The following is a 17,133-nucleotide window of genomic DNA, read 5'->3' on the forward strand; positions in this document are numbered from 1 at the left end:
CTATGATTAACAGTGCCATTTGTTACACTGAGCTATGTTTGATTTTGAATAAGAATAAAGAAGGGAAAGTGTCAGAAAACTGTTCCATAATTTGCTCAAAATAGCACTTTTTTATTACACCTCTAAATAAAAAATAAAACAAGCGAAAATGAAAAGCACATGAGCAAAAGAAAGATTTTAAGTGTCTTACCAGCCTTTCAGCCATGTGTAGGATTATATTCACAGGGTCTAATCTGTGACTTATATCCTCCCAAAAGGAAGTCAGCGTTACAACTGGCTTTGTGTTTGCCCATGGCAAGTAGTAATAATAATTACCTGGTGAGAAAAAGTTGTGTGTTAGACCTAGAATTCATGGCAGGAATACATACTGCACACTGCACAGGTGGAGATTTATTTCATTCATGTACCACAAATCATTAAGAACATACAAGCTAGTCCAAATTTATCAAAAAAATTGTACTTTCAAACCACTGCAGCATCTGTTGAATGGCACACTTTTACTTCAAAGTCTTTCAAAATCCAACAGATTTTATAAATTAAATTAGCTGTTAACATGTCCATTATTCTTTCCCATAGCTTTCCAATGTGGATGGCATATTAATGTAAGTCTATCTTTGAAATAAAATGTTCAAGTAATTATTTTCCTGAGTAAGCCTGATCACTTCATTTAATACACAGGAAAAAAGAACAACTCTTTACATTTAATAAAAAAATTACAGCCAAAATATATTTGCCTGTGATCCAGCTAGGCTGTTTTTTCTAGGCTGCCAGATGCATGGTTTAAAAAACAACTTATTATTTTATTCTAAATCAGAATATTCAAAGGGTATTTTCCCTAGTTAATCCCTAGATACTTATAAAATAATGTGACTTTCTTTTTCCCTGTGCACATCTAGTACAGGCTCAAAACTTTTGACTGAATTATGTAAAAATGTCATTATTAACCTCAGTATGCTTTGCAGCATGTATTCCACCAATGTAACTTCATCTCAAAAGCTGTGAAGAGCCACACACTCTTTTCTGTGCCATTTTCAACAAACTTTCAGTGCACTCAGGGCTGACATTCCAAAGCAACACAACAGCACCTCAAAAAGAGAATCTTAGAGCATTTCATGCCCATCCCATCCCCATCCTTACCATCAAAAACAGCACGACTGTACTGAGTTGTTGATGCCAAAGGTTTACAGGTGGTATCAAACTTATTGCCATAGTTACCAATACTAACTTCAAACTGGATAGGCTCTCCAGTGTCTTGCAGCATGGTAGCAGAATGAAACACAGCAGAAAGGCAGAACTTCCTTCTCCGCTGGTATTTCTACGAGAACAACCTTTTTAGTTGTATTTCAATATTTGTTAAATTGGATCCACAATTAGAGAAAACAATAGCAGCTTCTTAATGGAAATAATAACTTTGATATTTTTATTATTTTCTGAGATGCAATGAAAAAATGTAATATTATAGCATCACATATATATGTAACATATCTATATATGTGTATATTGGTAAAACATATATATTAAATATATATAAATATAACATGTATAATAAATTACCATATAACTTAAATAACAAATTGCAGTATTTGATATTATAAAATGCCTCAAACTCAAGTTTCTTGCTATGAGGGTATGACATTTTTGAGGCCACAACTCCTCAGCCACCAATACCACATCTCATAATTTGAAGACTCAACTCTATTGTTTCAATTTTAGTGAGTTAGATCTTTCTCCAAAAACAACCAGCCAAGGCACTTCTCCATTACCAACAGTGACAATAAAACAATTATTTACCTCAACAACCAGCAAGTCATCACTAGGAATCATCTCTAATTTTTTATTAACAGGCTTGCTTTCAAGTATTGTAGATAGTTCAACTAGAATTCTCCCTCTATAAGCAACTCCTTCTCCCTGTAACATAAACACATATCAAATCCAATTTTATGCATTTGTCCCAAGTAGTGTCCCATTTCTTTAGCTGTACATGATTCTGGTTTCACTGTAATCTCAAAACTTCTGCAGAGGCATAAATGTACATATTTGAGCAAACAAAATAAAGGCTTTAATTAATGCTAGAAGTGAAAACCACATTTGTATAAACAAGGAAATAAGAAATACAAAGGCATGAAAAGATGCAGTTAGTAAAAATCATCAAAAAACCCTTTTAAACAAAAACAGGTGGGAATGGAAAATACTATCACACTTCCTTATTAATCTTAAATATAAAATATTATTTGAAAAGAAGTGCAATGCAAAACAAAAACTACATGAGAATGAATTAATTGATTACAAACAATTAGGTTAAATTCTTTTATTACAAATAATTAATAAAGAAACTGACCTTTCCAAAGTTTAACTCATCATATGGGTCTGGGAATCCAGTGTACTCTCTTGGACTTCCATAAAAGTTTAGGTAACAGGGCCCAAATGTTGGTAAAAAGCCAACTTCAGTTTCTCCAGTGTTTACTAAGAGAAAACATTACCATTATGCCTTTAATTACCATACAGAGACAGAAAAAACAATTAACATGCCTATCAAATCCAGTAGAACAAATGTTAGATATTAGTTAGGTATTAGTATTAGTAATGTGAGAACACTTTATTCTCTGGATTTACCATGTGATTTAAAGCAATTATACCAGTGACTGTACTTAGAATCATACTTGGGCCTAACTTTCTCTTTCACTGTACAGTATTTATTTATACTACTTCATGCAGCAAAAACCCACACAACAAACAACTTCTCTCCCACTCCAAATTTATGTGAAGGGTAATGCACTCTTATGCCAATGGAAAATATGTTTTCTAAAAATAAATGAAACTGAATAAACCAACATCTGTAGTCATTTGAATGCATAGGGCAGTGATCAAGCTAAACTGCACAGTGTAGCAGAACACCCAACTCCCTTTTCAGTAGGCTAAATTTCTTACAAGACTTAAAGTGCAAACTTAGTTGATTCTTCATCAGTTCTGATGACATTCAACTGACTAAAATGAATATACCAACTAAATTGCATAAAATTCCTATTTCATGACTAACAACTTACAATTTCCCAATGTTTTAATCTAGCTAAAAGTATATATTAATAAGTAGATATTTGTCAGTTTTAATAGCTCAGCCAGGGAACTGCACACCACAGCTATTGTTTATTTTCAGATATTTAAGAAATTGAAAAGGCATTTCCATTGCTAATGATTACTGTCATAAAACTGTGTTTTTGAACAATGTTCTAGCAGAAAACTATATATAGAGAATCCTCAATTGCATTGCTACTGTCATCTTTCGGGCTTGTGTTCATACCTTGCAAATTTATTAGATGAATGATATTCCTAAAAGCTCCTTTTATGGCTAATTAAAGTCAATACTTAAGGGAGTTAATTGTTCTTTCAGTAACAATCAAACACATGCCAAGGCTTTGGTTGATAAATTCGATGAGTAGTGCAAAGAGAATTAGAAAAAAGTAATACGCATGCAGAAAAATACTGCATAGCTTTGAGTGAGCAGGAAAGATTCTAGATTCTTTCCCTTCTTGTGTCCCAGCTTTTGCCTTTGAACAAATGATCCTGGTGCAAAAAACCAGATGAGAAATGGATTCTTAACCTTTCTACTGACATCACCTGGATGTCTGCAGCACAAAGAAGGATGCATTTATCATGGGAAAGGATGGCTGAGATAAAGTGTCAGCAAAGGGTTGTGCCTTGTATGACTGCCAGAAAGTGATTGCAAGAAATTATTTCCGCCTTTAACCTAATATTACTTTATTAAGAAAGAAACATACTAAATGCACCAGCATTTCAACTGCACTCCAGTTGTATTTATTTCTCACTATGTAAATATTTACCATACTGTCTTGCAAAACTGAATGCCAACTTAGGCAGTTATGGAAAAAGTTGTTTCTCCAGGTAGTAACCATATCAGATTTGATTTTTCAGACTTTATTTATACAGCTTGTTAAGCATAAGCAAAACAGCCACTAATTACTTTAGGCAGTTACCTACTTCTGCAGGGCTCTGCAGCTGCAAATATAGTAGCTACATTAAAAATTGCAAGCCACTGTTAGACTAAGCACTTTATAATGGAAGCAGCTACATGCTCAACTCTAACACACAGCTGGAAGCAACAGCCACACAGAAAAATCTTCAAACCACTTCCAGTGCCAAAACTGTTTTTATAGAGTTAGTTATGATTGATAATCTTTAGTCATCACAGTGAAATCTTTTAGACAAGTAATTACTAAAAAATAATAATAAAAATGGATTATCTTAGGCTCAGTTTGGGCAATGGAAAGCAAAATCAGTAACAGATGAAGATATAAACCTTCATATGATGAAGACCCTGTTCCCGAAGATGAAAAGTCTATATTATGAAAAGAAAAGCAGTTACATGATAAGTGACAATAGCATTTTAAAAACACACACATCACAAAGCAGTCTCCTTTTAAAACAAAGTAGGCCTCAGAAAAAATAAAGTTCATGTGGGCTAGAATTTTGCTTCCTGATTAAAGTATGAAGGTATTCCTCTTCCTGTACAAATTCTAAAGGGAGAAAAAAGCATATAGATGACAAAATATATTGGTTCAATACTTTTCTTCCATCTTTGTACATTTCTCCTCCAGACAAAATACAAGTTGAAGCTATATTCATTAAAAAGATAGAACATTTTATCTGGCAAATTAACATAAAATCCTTGTCATCAGCTGGCTCAACTGTATGCAAGATCGTGCTATAAAAAGAAGAGGTGATTATAGAGAGGGACCACAAAGAAATAATCAAAAATCACAAAATTAAACATAAATGCAACAGGAATTTTTAAAATATTCCCCAAAATCTGGGCACAAAAATTATTTCTTGAAATATTATAAAGAAGAGTTTTATTACAAAGGTATTGACCAATGGGGAACAAAATGTTAGGCACTTTATATCTTCCCTAACTTGTTTTCTTCCAGTTAATCAGTTTAGGTTTTAAGGTTTTACGAAATTACACATCCAGTCACCTACACTGATTGAGGCATATAAATTAATTGCCTGTAGTCATAGCATTGTAAATAAAATATGCATTTATTGAACCTACTAAAGTAAGGGTTACTAAGTAGGAATTTGGAGCACTCATTCAATAAAATGCACTGTCCATTTCTGGTAAGCTACTGTTGAGAGCAAAGACTGACCCAAGTTCCCCCAGCACCTGAAAGCAGCACAGTAGTACATGGATAGATACTTCCTTTAGCCTAACTATTCAGGAACATTTTACAGCTTTAGGTTCTCTTCCTAGAGAAATAACAGATGGTCATATAAGGTGGCAAAATAAGTCTTCTGCCCAAAGAAGTGTCCAAAGAAGCAGCAATTCTGAAACAGTGACTCCAGTTTGTCTTGAAATTAAATGTCTTATTAGGCATCTAAGGAAATTTGCATATCTTACTCATGATAGAGTGAGTGATATCGCATGGTTTTCTGAATTTGGGAAAGTACTCACAAATTTAAGTCGTTCATTAACTTATATATATAACAGAACACTGAATTTTGAATTAGTTACTGCTATGTCCATGTTGATGTGGTTTAAACATTACAACTTTAACACTTGAACAGTCCCACAGTATGTTTTGTAGGAGCATTGTTTGAAAACTCCAGAAACAGATAATCTTGTTGCCACAGAATTAAGGAACTATAGAAAAATCTACTTTCTTAGAACACTGATCTTTGCTACTCTTTGTAACACAAGAGGAGATAGTAAATTACACAATGCCTAATCAATTACCTTCAACTTCTCCTCCAGAAGAAGCAATTTTTGAGAGACTTAAATATGTTGTTCCCACCACATCATTTTTTGTAAGACGATCCCTACAAAAAGAAAGATTTTCCTTAAATATGATGCGGATCATCCTACAATGAAGAAACCTCCTAGCATACCCATTTTATATCACCTGGAATGCTCTAATATTACTAACAAAGCTGGTAATGACTAGTTACACAGGTGGGCTGTATCATTAAGAAGTCATTTCACTTTTACACTATCACTTAAACAGTGACAGTGCTCACTGCACAAAATTTACAGTAATCCCATGTTACACTAATCAGGCCTCTTGTAAAGAAGCCATAAAGGAAGACCCTCAAACACTGGCTTAAATATTCTCATAGACTGTAAAAATACCTGACTTGTATAGAACCAGGCTTTTCTTCACTTAATATAGTTTACATTGTTTTGTAATTTGATTAAAAGTCATAACTTACCAGTCAACAACTGAGAGTTTTATTTTCTCACACATTGAGGGAAACTGAAAAAAAAGCAAGTAAAGTAACTCATTACTTATTTCACCTCTGTAATATTAATGCCCTGAGTTGCAAAATGATGTCTGTTTTCTACAGAAACAAGGGAAAAAAACTGACCTTGATTTGGAGATAAATAATTTGATTCCACTCTGGATTAGCATTTTTCTCAATTATATTTGTGCAAACCTGCAAAACATGAAATCAACTGTATAGCATATCAAAGATAAAACAGACAAAAAAGCATACACTAGCTATGCCTTAGGATACATCATAATCTGTTTGGTGAAATGAGGGGTAGTAGTTAGGGGTGAATCCTGTGTTTTATACTGCAACAAGCCATTAGCTTTCCATTGGTAAGTACTGCCAAACTGATCTGCATAAGCAATATTAATGCCTATTAGAGGGAAAAGAAAATATTGAAACAGTGTTTAAAGGGAAGATTGGAGTTACCCTATTTTTTTTGCACTAGCTACAATTAAATGAAATTACTTCAGCTTGTTTCCAGTCCCTGCAATGAATGTGCTTTCACACTACTACTGATTTCCTTTATCACAGCAGAGAAACAAGATGAAGGAAGGACTTGCTTCCAGCTTGCTGGATGCAGATTTCAGAGGAGATGAAGAATCTATTATATGGGAGAGGTTATATTATTTGCTAGTCGTGTCTTCTAAAGACCCTCTACATTACTGGGTGTGGCAACCTGACTACTTAACATATTAAAGGAGACAATAAAGATTAGCTAGCAATTAATGTAAAGTGTGCAATTGTGCTCCAGCTCAAATTTGGCATTCTAAGCAACACATTAGTAATCAAATGTACAAATGCTGTTAACCTGCCCAGAAAGATCTGTATCATCAGTCACAAAAAAACTATCAGGAACAACCAGTAGGCAAGCAACCTGGCATGCAGCTGTTCTAGCACTTACTCATACATTCCTTTCATTAGTCATCAGCTTTACGCCCTTTCCATTGTACCTTGCAGATTGTCCTCACTTTACAAAGTGAACTTCAGGGCTAATGTTTTTTCACTCCCATAATTTCAGTAAACTTAAAAATTCATATTGGCATATGAAATCTGTTTTCAGAACAACAATTAGAATATAAAGATACAGATATTTACTATATTACCTTTTTCCCAGCAAAAGAAACTTCTACAAATGGATCTACCAGATTTTTCTTGTCTGCTTCTCCTCCAAAAATTTCCTTGACAGTCTGTGCAAAAGCATCATCCACTGGAGAGGTGCCAAAGATGAAATTAAGGTTTAGTATTTATTATTATTATTATTATTACCAGTACTACAATTATATATTCAGCCTAAACAATAAATTGTCCCACCAAAATCAACTAGCTTACAGCTCACAGATCTAGGGAGGGTAAAGTCTAACCTGATAAACAAAATTCTGAAGTGTTGCTGGTAAAACCAGAGAATTTAGGCTTATGAGCAATTTTAAGAATACAGATTTTTCAAACACCATAAGAAGTGCTGATGTGCTCCTGAATTTAAAGGCATCATTGTACCTGGAAAACATTATGCACGTATCTGTAGAAACTGCCATTTGTTGTCCCAGATGTAGGTGAGAAAACATGCTAGTAATGGATAAAACCCCACCTATATTCTATCAGAAAACATATATGGCATATAATAGCCTTTGTCTCAGCAATATAGGCTTAGCAAGAGTAAAATCTCACTAAGAAAATTAAGGTCAAACTGCTTTGAGCTACCCTGCCCTCCAGGGCTGTTTATTTAAGCTTATGGTGCTCAGCTTAGAGTGCACAACTGCCTGCAGCTTTCTGAGAAACCAGCAGTTCCCAGTTACTTATCTCCCACGGCCACTCAGATGCTGGTAGTACAGACTGCCCTGTTCATCCCAGCAGTGGCTGACTGACTGCAGCAGTCCAATGGCCTTTGCCCCATTGCAAAACAGCTGCAGCTGTGAGCTGAATGAAGAATTAATGGATTCCTGGGAAGAGGAAGGTGCAGGGGGCCATCATCGGTACTGCTGTCTACTAGGATCTAAATGACATTGGGAAAGAGGGCTGCAGGGAACCAGCTGCCTAACAACCTCTCAAAAGTAGGCAGGGATTGGGATCCAACAGGAAGTTAGCACATGCATTGTATACTTGAGTTAGACATGCACAGATCCTCCAGCTTATCTGCAGATCAGCTCCAGTTACTCACATGGAACTTCTGCAATTGGAAAAAGCTAGTGAAGATGACTCTTTCCAACTGCCACTCAGGAAGAGACAAGCATAACTAATCGAATGGGTAACACATTAAATTACCCATTACAAGAATTAAGTAGACTTAATTAGCATTAACAAAGGACTGGATCCATCACAGAATTACTGGCTCAAGTAACAATGTAAAACACTCAAGATGTTTTATGTTCAAAGTTTCTCAACAGCTAACACAAATATTTCCAATGGTAATCAGATACACAAGCAGGGAGAAGCTACACACTTTGAGGAATGTCCTCAGCTCTGTAGATCTTGAGAAGGAAAGTGACCCATCGAAGTGCAATTCCAGCAGGTAATAGCAGATTGCTCTCCACATCATCACTCTCATTATCTCTCTCCCTTTTTTCAACCTGTTAGGAGATACAGAGGTGCACAAGACAGACAGAGTAATGTGCAGCATTTAGGTGCTTAGTTAATCTGGTGCCCACAACACTTCATATAGAAGACTGTTGCCAGTTTCATCGGGAAGAATGAGATTGTATCAAATTATCAAGTCACGAAAAAATTAGTTCTACCTAAACTATTTTATTTATGCTTTTATCTCTGAAGTACTCAGTTGCAGGAGCACATTATAATCACACTTTTTAAATCATCATCATCAGATGGCAAGAATGATTTTGGCACGTGTACAATGACAACTTCATGCAAATTTCATAAGGCATCTTGCTGCAATGAGCAAAGACATATAACACTGATATAACTTAACAGAACTTACTGCTTCCTCATTTAAAAATAAACACACCACAAATAACTAGATATATATTTGTGATTTCAAGAATCATGAGGGTAGCAGAGAGAAAAGAGTTAACATGGAACTAGCAGGAGATCTTCCATGCTTCTGGGGACCTTATTATATTTAAATAAGAAGCAGGCAAAAATCTCAGCCAGGAAGAATGACAGAAAATAAACTATAGACAATGGATAAGTGAGAATAACATTACAAGAAAAAAGGCTCTGTTTTTACCTTGACATAATAGCAGTTAGTTAAGGACTGGATTGTTAAAACTACTTACTGCTTTCATATGCATCAAATTACTTGTGCCTGACTTGCCACTCTTGATGGGTATGATTTTCATCTGACAAAGGTTTGGAGCTTTCTAGTACTTATGTTTCTCTATGAGCTTGTCTACATTATGCAGTAGTGGAGACATTCCTGACTTATTCCTGGAACTGGTATCAACATGTTACTCAGCCTGATTATCTACACTAAGGACATATTAGGTTGCATGCAACACCAGGCTAACACACTTCTTCTTCCAGGATATGAAGAATTATCTATAAATGGTAGAACAACACACTCAGAGCTGGTCCAGATGTTGCTTGATTGGGCAGGATAACAAAACAAGCTTTGAGTTAGCCACTTAGTACTGTATGCCCTTGAAACCACTTGTAAACCTCAAACTTTTAAATAAGAGCAAATTATACACTATTAAAAAATGTTGGGGACATAAATAAATACCCATGGGGTGGAAAGGGGAAGAGAAACATTTAAACGAAACTTACTGGTGGCTCATCTCCAGTCCCCAGGACAAACATGCTGACTTTCATATAGCCTTTGGGTCCTGAATTTGTGTCTTCAGGATCACTCAGCAAAAGCCATTTTCTCATGACTGCATGGCCTAAAAGAGAACAAACATCACTGCCCACCCATAGGAATATCCATTACAAAATGGCAGACATCACATAAACAGTCAACTATTCCAAAAGTATGCTTTATCCTAAATTATCCTAATTATTCTAACAATTTATTCGGTCCTAGGCATGTCTCAATAGTGCCATTCAAAACAAGAAATATAATGCTAAAATGCTGTGCCATACCAATTCAGGGACATAATTATCAAATATTTTTGCACTACTTTTCCAATTTTAGGTCTTTGAGACCAAAACTAATATCCAAACTTTAGGGGCTTGTACTTCACTCTGAAGTCACTGAAAGAGTTATATATTGTTGGATTTTGTTATAATTAAGATTTAGAGCTGCAATCTTAAATAACCTTCTATAAACTTTATTCTTTTACTTATAAATATAATTAAATGTTTTGACTTCTAATTTCAAGATAGGAAAAACGATCAGAAGTAACTGTTACTTACCAGGCTCATCATAAACATAGCCAATGTCAATCTGAAATAAAGACCAAAGGCATTAACCTCTCTAGAAATGGCAAAACAGAAAAATGCTTGGGCAACTCTCCCCACATTTTTCATGAGTGCTACTACATTGTTATCTAGTCACAAACAAAAGACAGTTTACACAGCATATTACTGGGAGGAGAAAGAGAAAACTCCTTACATTGAAAAATGAGGGATTTTGAATGGGTACAACAGCCAAGAAGAAAATGCAAGACAAGGAGTATTAGAATTAATATCTGTAGTTACTTTCTTCTTTCCTTGGATTCCCAACTGTTTTATTGACCAGAGACAGGAGATGGGGCTAGCTTACTGCTTCTTTAATTCCCTATGTTCACTCATTATTTTATGTTCAGACAGGCTTTTCAGAACATTTTAATTTCTATTTCCTGCTCAATGGCTCATCCTTCCACTCCAGAAATTAAGCTTTTTTTTTAATAAATAATTCCTTTTATTTATTAAGAATATGGGCAATTTTTCCCCCCACTGTGTCAAATCTGGACAAGATTACACACATGCCACTACTGTGTTCATTGCACTAGATTCCAAACATGTTCAGGAAGGTAAGTCTGTTTGCTCATGGCAATTGGAACTAGTATTTCTTGCAGGTGAAGTCTGCAAGGGTGATTTTCTAGGCAGAATTACCCTTGTGGTTTCCTCATGGAATGTGTGCCTGCAGGAACAGAAAGCAGGTGAATGACATGCTGTCACCTGCTTAGTCCTCCAGCAACACAGCACTGAGTGAATCACTAGAAATCACAGAGACAATTAGCAGTGAGAGGCAAAAAGCAGTTGGCATGGTGACAGAAACACACTTGCCTATGTTTTACAAAGCTGGTCTAGAGACCCTCTGGATTTATGCAGTACCAAATAAACAAACAGAAAATACAGCCAACACTGATACTGGAAATGTTATAATAGGGGAACCCAATAGTCATTACAATTGCCATGAGAATTTCTTGTCTGTATTGCTTTAAGAGTCCCTTCACCAGGCAGGTGTATTGACCATACCAAATCCAAATAAAGACAACCTCGCTTATATCATGAGAAACACAGAAATTCATTTAACTAAGAGACTCTTCCACCATCTCTATTACTTCTGACCAAAGATCATCATCATTTGAGAATGTCTATCTTTATGCCACTGCACCTATTACTCTTCTGCCTATTAGATACCTAATAAAATTATCTCTTCAAACCCTACCTCATACCAAATAATAATCTCACCTCCTGAGGGAAAAAAGACAACGTTTTGGTAAATTTTGTTCTCTTGCATGCAAATAAGAGAATTTGGTATATAAACCACACAAATTTCTTTTACAATAATCTTCTACTCAACTAAGAAAACTGTTTACTAGTGCTTTAAGCAATTGTACTCTAGCAAGATATCAGCAGGTAATTCTTTACCTCACACAAAGAAGTATAAATGTAAACATTCAAAACTAGTACTTAAAAATGTCTCCCATTTTATTTAATTTGGTCAAGATATGGAGGTTACTTCATACCCACCTTAAATTCACCCATTAGACAGTCTGCTCGGAGTGAGTAAGAATCATACACCTAGAAAGACAGAGAAACATGAAACAGGAATGCTCCTAAACATCATGCTGAGATGGCCAGACAATCCATGTGCATCCAGCAGCATCCTGAACATGTGCCATTCTTCCTTACCCGAATGCTAATGGTTTCGTCAAGCAGCTCTAAAGGAGTCATGTGGACATTGTAGAAAAATATCTGTTAAGGTAGAAACAAAGAGAAAACCTGTCTCAAAATGACAAACACAATTCTCTGAATACAGAATGCAAAAATATTATTTTAAGAGGCATATGAAGCATGCCTGATGCAGTACTGTCTCTTTGCTGGACATGCTATATGACAGTTTAGTGCAGAATAAAAACCTAAATTTAGTAAATAGACGCAGCACAAAACAGACAAGACAGTCACAACTTCCATTTGAATGAATGCAGTAAGCATAACTGTGCCACAAACTTTCAGCACTGTCCTTGCTCTCTGCTCTGCACTTCACATTTTACTCAGGGGAACAACTCTGGGAAATATAAAGGTTGTTCATTTTCCAGGACATTAAATCCTGGTCTAGCCATCTCTGTGGCAGCTGTCAAAAAGGTCTTGTTTAGAGCTAGTGGTGATAGTGATTACAGTGATTTTCATTTTTGAAACTCAAGGGCATAGGAATAAATCCATAGATTGGCAGCATGAGGATAAATGTACTCTTTATTAGTTTAGTTGTTTCCATAATAGTATATGCCTCACTAAGTTGGGTCTTTGATCTCAGCTATATGCCAGTGAGTGTTTTATCCAACAAAATAGAAGGGTATATGAACATGGTCCCTCCTATTCCATTTTTATACTATTCTGACTGCCTGGGAATTGTTTCAATATAACATGTACATGACTTTCTCCCCTCCCTGTTTTTTCCATGGCTTCATAAACCTTGACTGCTACCTACAGCTTAGTTCAAGCTTCAGTGTTAGAACTTCCTTGGTTTTGTCTGCATGTGTTAAACATGCTTGACATGAAGTTCCAAAATCTTCTGAATTTTCCACACACATCCAGATAATAAGAGTTATCCTCAGCATTCTCTCTCTTAAGCTGAAGTTTTGGGAACTGGGAATAGCAAAATGCATATCAGCCATAAATAACACTTAGATACTAGCAAATTCTTATTCATTGATCACAATGAAAGCTGTATTAACTCTTTGTCTACATTTGATAGCACCAACATTTCAGCTGGTGTTATACCACTCACTTCATCAAAATAAGGGTTATTTCCCCTTTTGATTCTTGTCCGGTGTGTCTGACCACAAACATGAACTTTGACTACAGGTTTTATGTTATTTCCAGGCAACTGACGACCCTCAATGACTCTAACGCGAATCTGAAAAAAAATAAAATCAAATATTTGTGTTAATTCATTCTCTATAATATCAATAATCCTGGTGACAACAATCTCTTATTATGCCACCCAAAAAATTAGCCAACAGCTCATCTGCAAGTAGGTAGCAGATATGGACCAGACAGACTTTACAAACTTAATTATGACAGCAAGTATAATTTTACTTGAATTTTACAGGCCTAGTTAGGGTTAATTACTTCGGTAGGTTTTTTAACTTGCTTTTACTATTTATTTTAAAAGCTGCTGTTGTAGTTTGAAATCTATACAACTATACAATAAATACGGTTCATCCAGATTTCATCCAGAACTGCATGTGCCTGCAATGACAGGACTAGAGTGAATGGTCATAAGGTGAGACAAGGAAGATTCAGATTAGATGTTAGGAATAATGTTTTCCCTGTGAGGGTGTTCAGGCACTGGAATATTTCCCAGGGAGGTGGTGGAGTCACCGTCCCTGCAAGTGTTTAAAAGTCGTCTGGATCTGGTGCTGGAGGTTTAGGGTTTAGGGTTTACAGCAGTGACAAGTTAACGGTTGGACTTGATGATCTCAGAGGTCTCCTCCAGCCTTGATGATTCTATGATAATCAGACATCTTGGTACCAGGCACATTTGAAGAACACTTTTGAAATACTGGCTTTCAAATGAGGAAGCTAATTGTCTCTACAATGCATTAGATTTACACAAGCTGACATTAAATTATACTCAGGCTGTGTGACTGGATCAGTGTAATGCTTGGCAGAAAAAGGGAATATGCAATATATTTAATACATCTGTTACCTGAAAATCTTGTGGTTTGTTAGAAAGGATTCTCCGTGTTTTCTTTCCTTTGGCAATGCGTTTAGCTAGCTGGGCTTCCTTCGTGCCACCTGGAACTGTTGGTGTGATACCACCAACTGGACTATCCAATCCATCCTCATAACCTCCATCCTCTTCTCCATCTCATACAGAAAAAAACCCAGTGCAATTAATAAACAAACAGCAGAGCCTGATGTTAAAGTTACAGGAGTAAGAGTCTGATATCCAAGAGTTCCACTAAAATTGTATTATTATCTCACTTCAACAATTTTTCTGACAACTACATGCTTCCAACTCCTTTTGAGAGCTAGTCATTTTGGCCTGCTTAAGAACAAATTCATATCCTGACCAAACTAACTGCAGATCTGTCTCTCGTCAGGCTGCAGTGTCTAATACAACTCCCATACACTTTTTTGAATCAGCTGACTGAAGCCTTAGCAAAGTACAGTTCAGCTGTAATCAAGACCAGACTAGTTCACAACACACCACAAGGGATTAATTTTATTCCAGTTGAAGCCGTTTCCCATCAGCAAGACTAGGTTATATATAGCACAGCATTGGGGTTTGGTTCAGAATCTTGAATACATGAAGGCATTTAGGGTCTGCCATCCAAAACAGAACTCTGAATCCTCCTCCACATTTAACTGTGGAATAACTTTCTTTGCAAGCCTCTTTGACAGTTCTGAAATCAGCACACCTCTGTGGAAGACTGTTGTACAACCACATGACACTACAACACTGAATCATACAGAGAGATTCCAGTATTGCAAAACAGGATCCACAAATATCTAGACCACAAAAGTGTGTCACTCCCTTGTGTTTCCAACTTGTTTTCCTAACTGAAGGACAGTGACTACAGTAACATCTAGAGGAAGAATGAGAAGTCTCTGATGGTTAGCATTAACAGAATGTATACTAACTTTATGAATTACTATCAACACAAGGTGATGATCACTTTGCATAACAAAGTACTCAGTGATCCTTTAAAGAGATGTGTAAAGCCAGACAGACTGACACACCATGTATTTTACGACCAGAAGGGCCCACCTACCTTCCTAACTTCTCTCAAAATCCATTTGCCTGGATGGATCCAAGCAACTGACTGATTATATATACCCTCTATGATTCTGGGATTCTATGATTCTGACACAGCAGTTAATTTTCATTTCTAAAATCTCAGCTGGGAAAGTGATTTCATTTCATGGGAAATAGGTATTTATAATAATTAACTAGGCTGTGTTTGATAATTCACATTGAAATGAATTTCATGCTGCTGCTGGATACCAGCTAAAGAACTGCCATTTTTTATTTTATCTGTACCTTATATTTCAAGTACGTTTAAAAAAACAACCAAAATAAGCTTACATAAGTCAATTTGAACTTTTAGCCTTCAAATGCACGTTTCTATAACGTTATTTCAAAGTGTAGTAATTTAGCATACAGCTTTTGTGTTTGCATTACTTATCTCTCCACTCCCAAAGAACACCTCTTGGTGAAGTCAGTGGAATCAAAACTTCTCTCCAGAAGACTCTTGATTTCAATTTTTTACTTCTTATATTATTATCCATCAGCAGATAATGGTCAAACTGATTTTCTTCTCCTCAAACACGTAATATTTATTCCATTTACTTTTTTATGCACAAGCACAGTCTTGATATTAGGCTAATTATTTGCCTGTCAACTGCAAAACCCTGTTGTTACTTCACAGTTCTTTTAAGAGTCTGGAAAACCAGAAGATGCCAAAAACACTCTCAGCAAAAGTCTGGTTAATATGATATACAGAGAGACCAAAGAGTATTTCCTACTGATAACATTATTTCATTGGCTAGTCAAGTATCAAGCCTAATACAAGATACAACAGTGTCTTCCAAAACAATTCTACAGAGGAAAAAGAGTTTAATGATTTAAGAAAATCTTTTCACAAAGCTCTCTGATATTGAAAGTAATAAATGTGACTTCCCTGGTTTTGGGTCAGCACTAGCATTACAGCAGATAATTGCTGTTTCCAGAAACCTTTCTTTCCTAAACAAAAGCCATTTGGAAAAGCTTTTAAGCAATATCATTCTTTTGTAGCCTGATTCCACTGGAGAAAATGATGCTAAAATCCATTTTATGTCAGGACATGCCAATTTTATTCTTAGCTGTAGTTCTGAACCATCCTTAATTTCTTTAAAATCACTATCTGACAGTCTTAACACACTTGCTTCTGGTGAACACTGTTTCTGATGAACAATGCTGTTGAATCACTTTCTTGCCTGATCTTAAATAGCTCCATGAGCTTTTAGCAATAATTTTCTGAGAGGAGATTGAAATACCTTCTTGTGTATTGGTCCCTCCTGGATCATTTGGACTTGCAGGTCCAGCTGGTGGCTCATATCCTACTACCAAATCAATTGTTGCCTGTAGAGAAACACCCAGTTTTTTATGTAGCACACAGCATTCACAGCAGTCAACTTAAAGCAGTAAGTTCTTCTAACACTGCATATTAACAGTTAATTATTCATAGTCACAGTACAGTTTTATAAAGTTTCAGCTACTAGTAAATGAATAAACTATTATTAAGCTATTTATACATACAAACAGTAAAGATAACACAATTTGCAGCTCATGGAATAGGCTCTAAAATAATATCTAACAAATGAAATCAGTGTGTTTATGTGTAGAAAAACTCTGTAACAATACAAGCATATAAGATGCTCTACATATGTAAATTCATTTAGTTCCACAATATTCCTGGCAGACAAGGGAATGCCCTAAATTTGCAGATGGAAGAACAAAGGCAGAAATAACACTATCTG

At 35.7% G+C, this 17,133-nt stretch overlaps 1 protein-coding gene across 1 annotated transcript in view; it reads right to left on the reverse strand.

Annotated features, from left to right (window-relative positions):
- Positions 1 to 17,133, reverse strand: part of LOC103800636 (myoferlin-like) — a gene marked incomplete at its 3' end in the record, with an annotated part of 51,096 nt that overhangs the window by 17,480 nt on the left and 16,483 nt on the right. Inside the window, exons 5-22 of the mRNA XM_009073018.1 lie at positions 16,651 to 16,735; positions 15,620 to 15,622; positions 14,318 to 14,478; positions 13,394 to 13,522; positions 12,298 to 12,360; positions 12,136 to 12,186; positions 10,591 to 10,621; positions 10,003 to 10,118; positions 8,723 to 8,849; positions 7,389 to 7,492; positions 6,379 to 6,447; positions 6,223 to 6,266; positions 5,750 to 5,832; positions 4,316 to 4,354; positions 2,339 to 2,463; positions 1,792 to 1,908; positions 1,138 to 1,315; positions 191 to 315 (exon numbers count right to left, since the gene is read on the reverse strand). Of these exons, the coding sequence (XP_009071266.1) occupies positions 191 to 315; positions 1,138 to 1,315; positions 1,792 to 1,908; positions 2,339 to 2,463; positions 4,316 to 4,354; positions 5,750 to 5,832; positions 6,223 to 6,266; positions 6,379 to 6,447; positions 7,389 to 7,492; positions 8,723 to 8,849; positions 10,003 to 10,118; positions 10,591 to 10,621; positions 12,136 to 12,186; positions 12,298 to 12,360; positions 13,394 to 13,522; positions 14,318 to 14,478; positions 15,620 to 15,622; positions 16,651 to 16,735 (1,650 nt within the window). The remainder of the gene's footprint in view (positions 1 to 190; positions 316 to 1,137; positions 1,316 to 1,791; positions 1,909 to 2,338; positions 2,464 to 4,315; positions 4,355 to 5,749; positions 5,833 to 6,222; positions 6,267 to 6,378; positions 6,448 to 7,388; positions 7,493 to 8,722; positions 8,850 to 10,002; positions 10,119 to 10,590; positions 10,622 to 12,135; positions 12,187 to 12,297; positions 12,361 to 13,393; positions 13,523 to 14,317; positions 14,479 to 15,619; positions 15,623 to 16,650; positions 16,736 to 17,133) is intronic.

Source organism: Acanthisitta chloris, unplaced genomic scaffold (genome assembly GCF_000695815.1).
Source record: "Acanthisitta chloris isolate BGI_N310 unplaced genomic scaffold, ASM69581v1 scaffold8014, whole genome shotgun sequence".
In the NCBI taxonomy this organism is placed as follows: Eukaryota; Metazoa; Chordata; class Aves; order Passeriformes; family Acanthisittidae; genus Acanthisitta; species Acanthisitta chloris.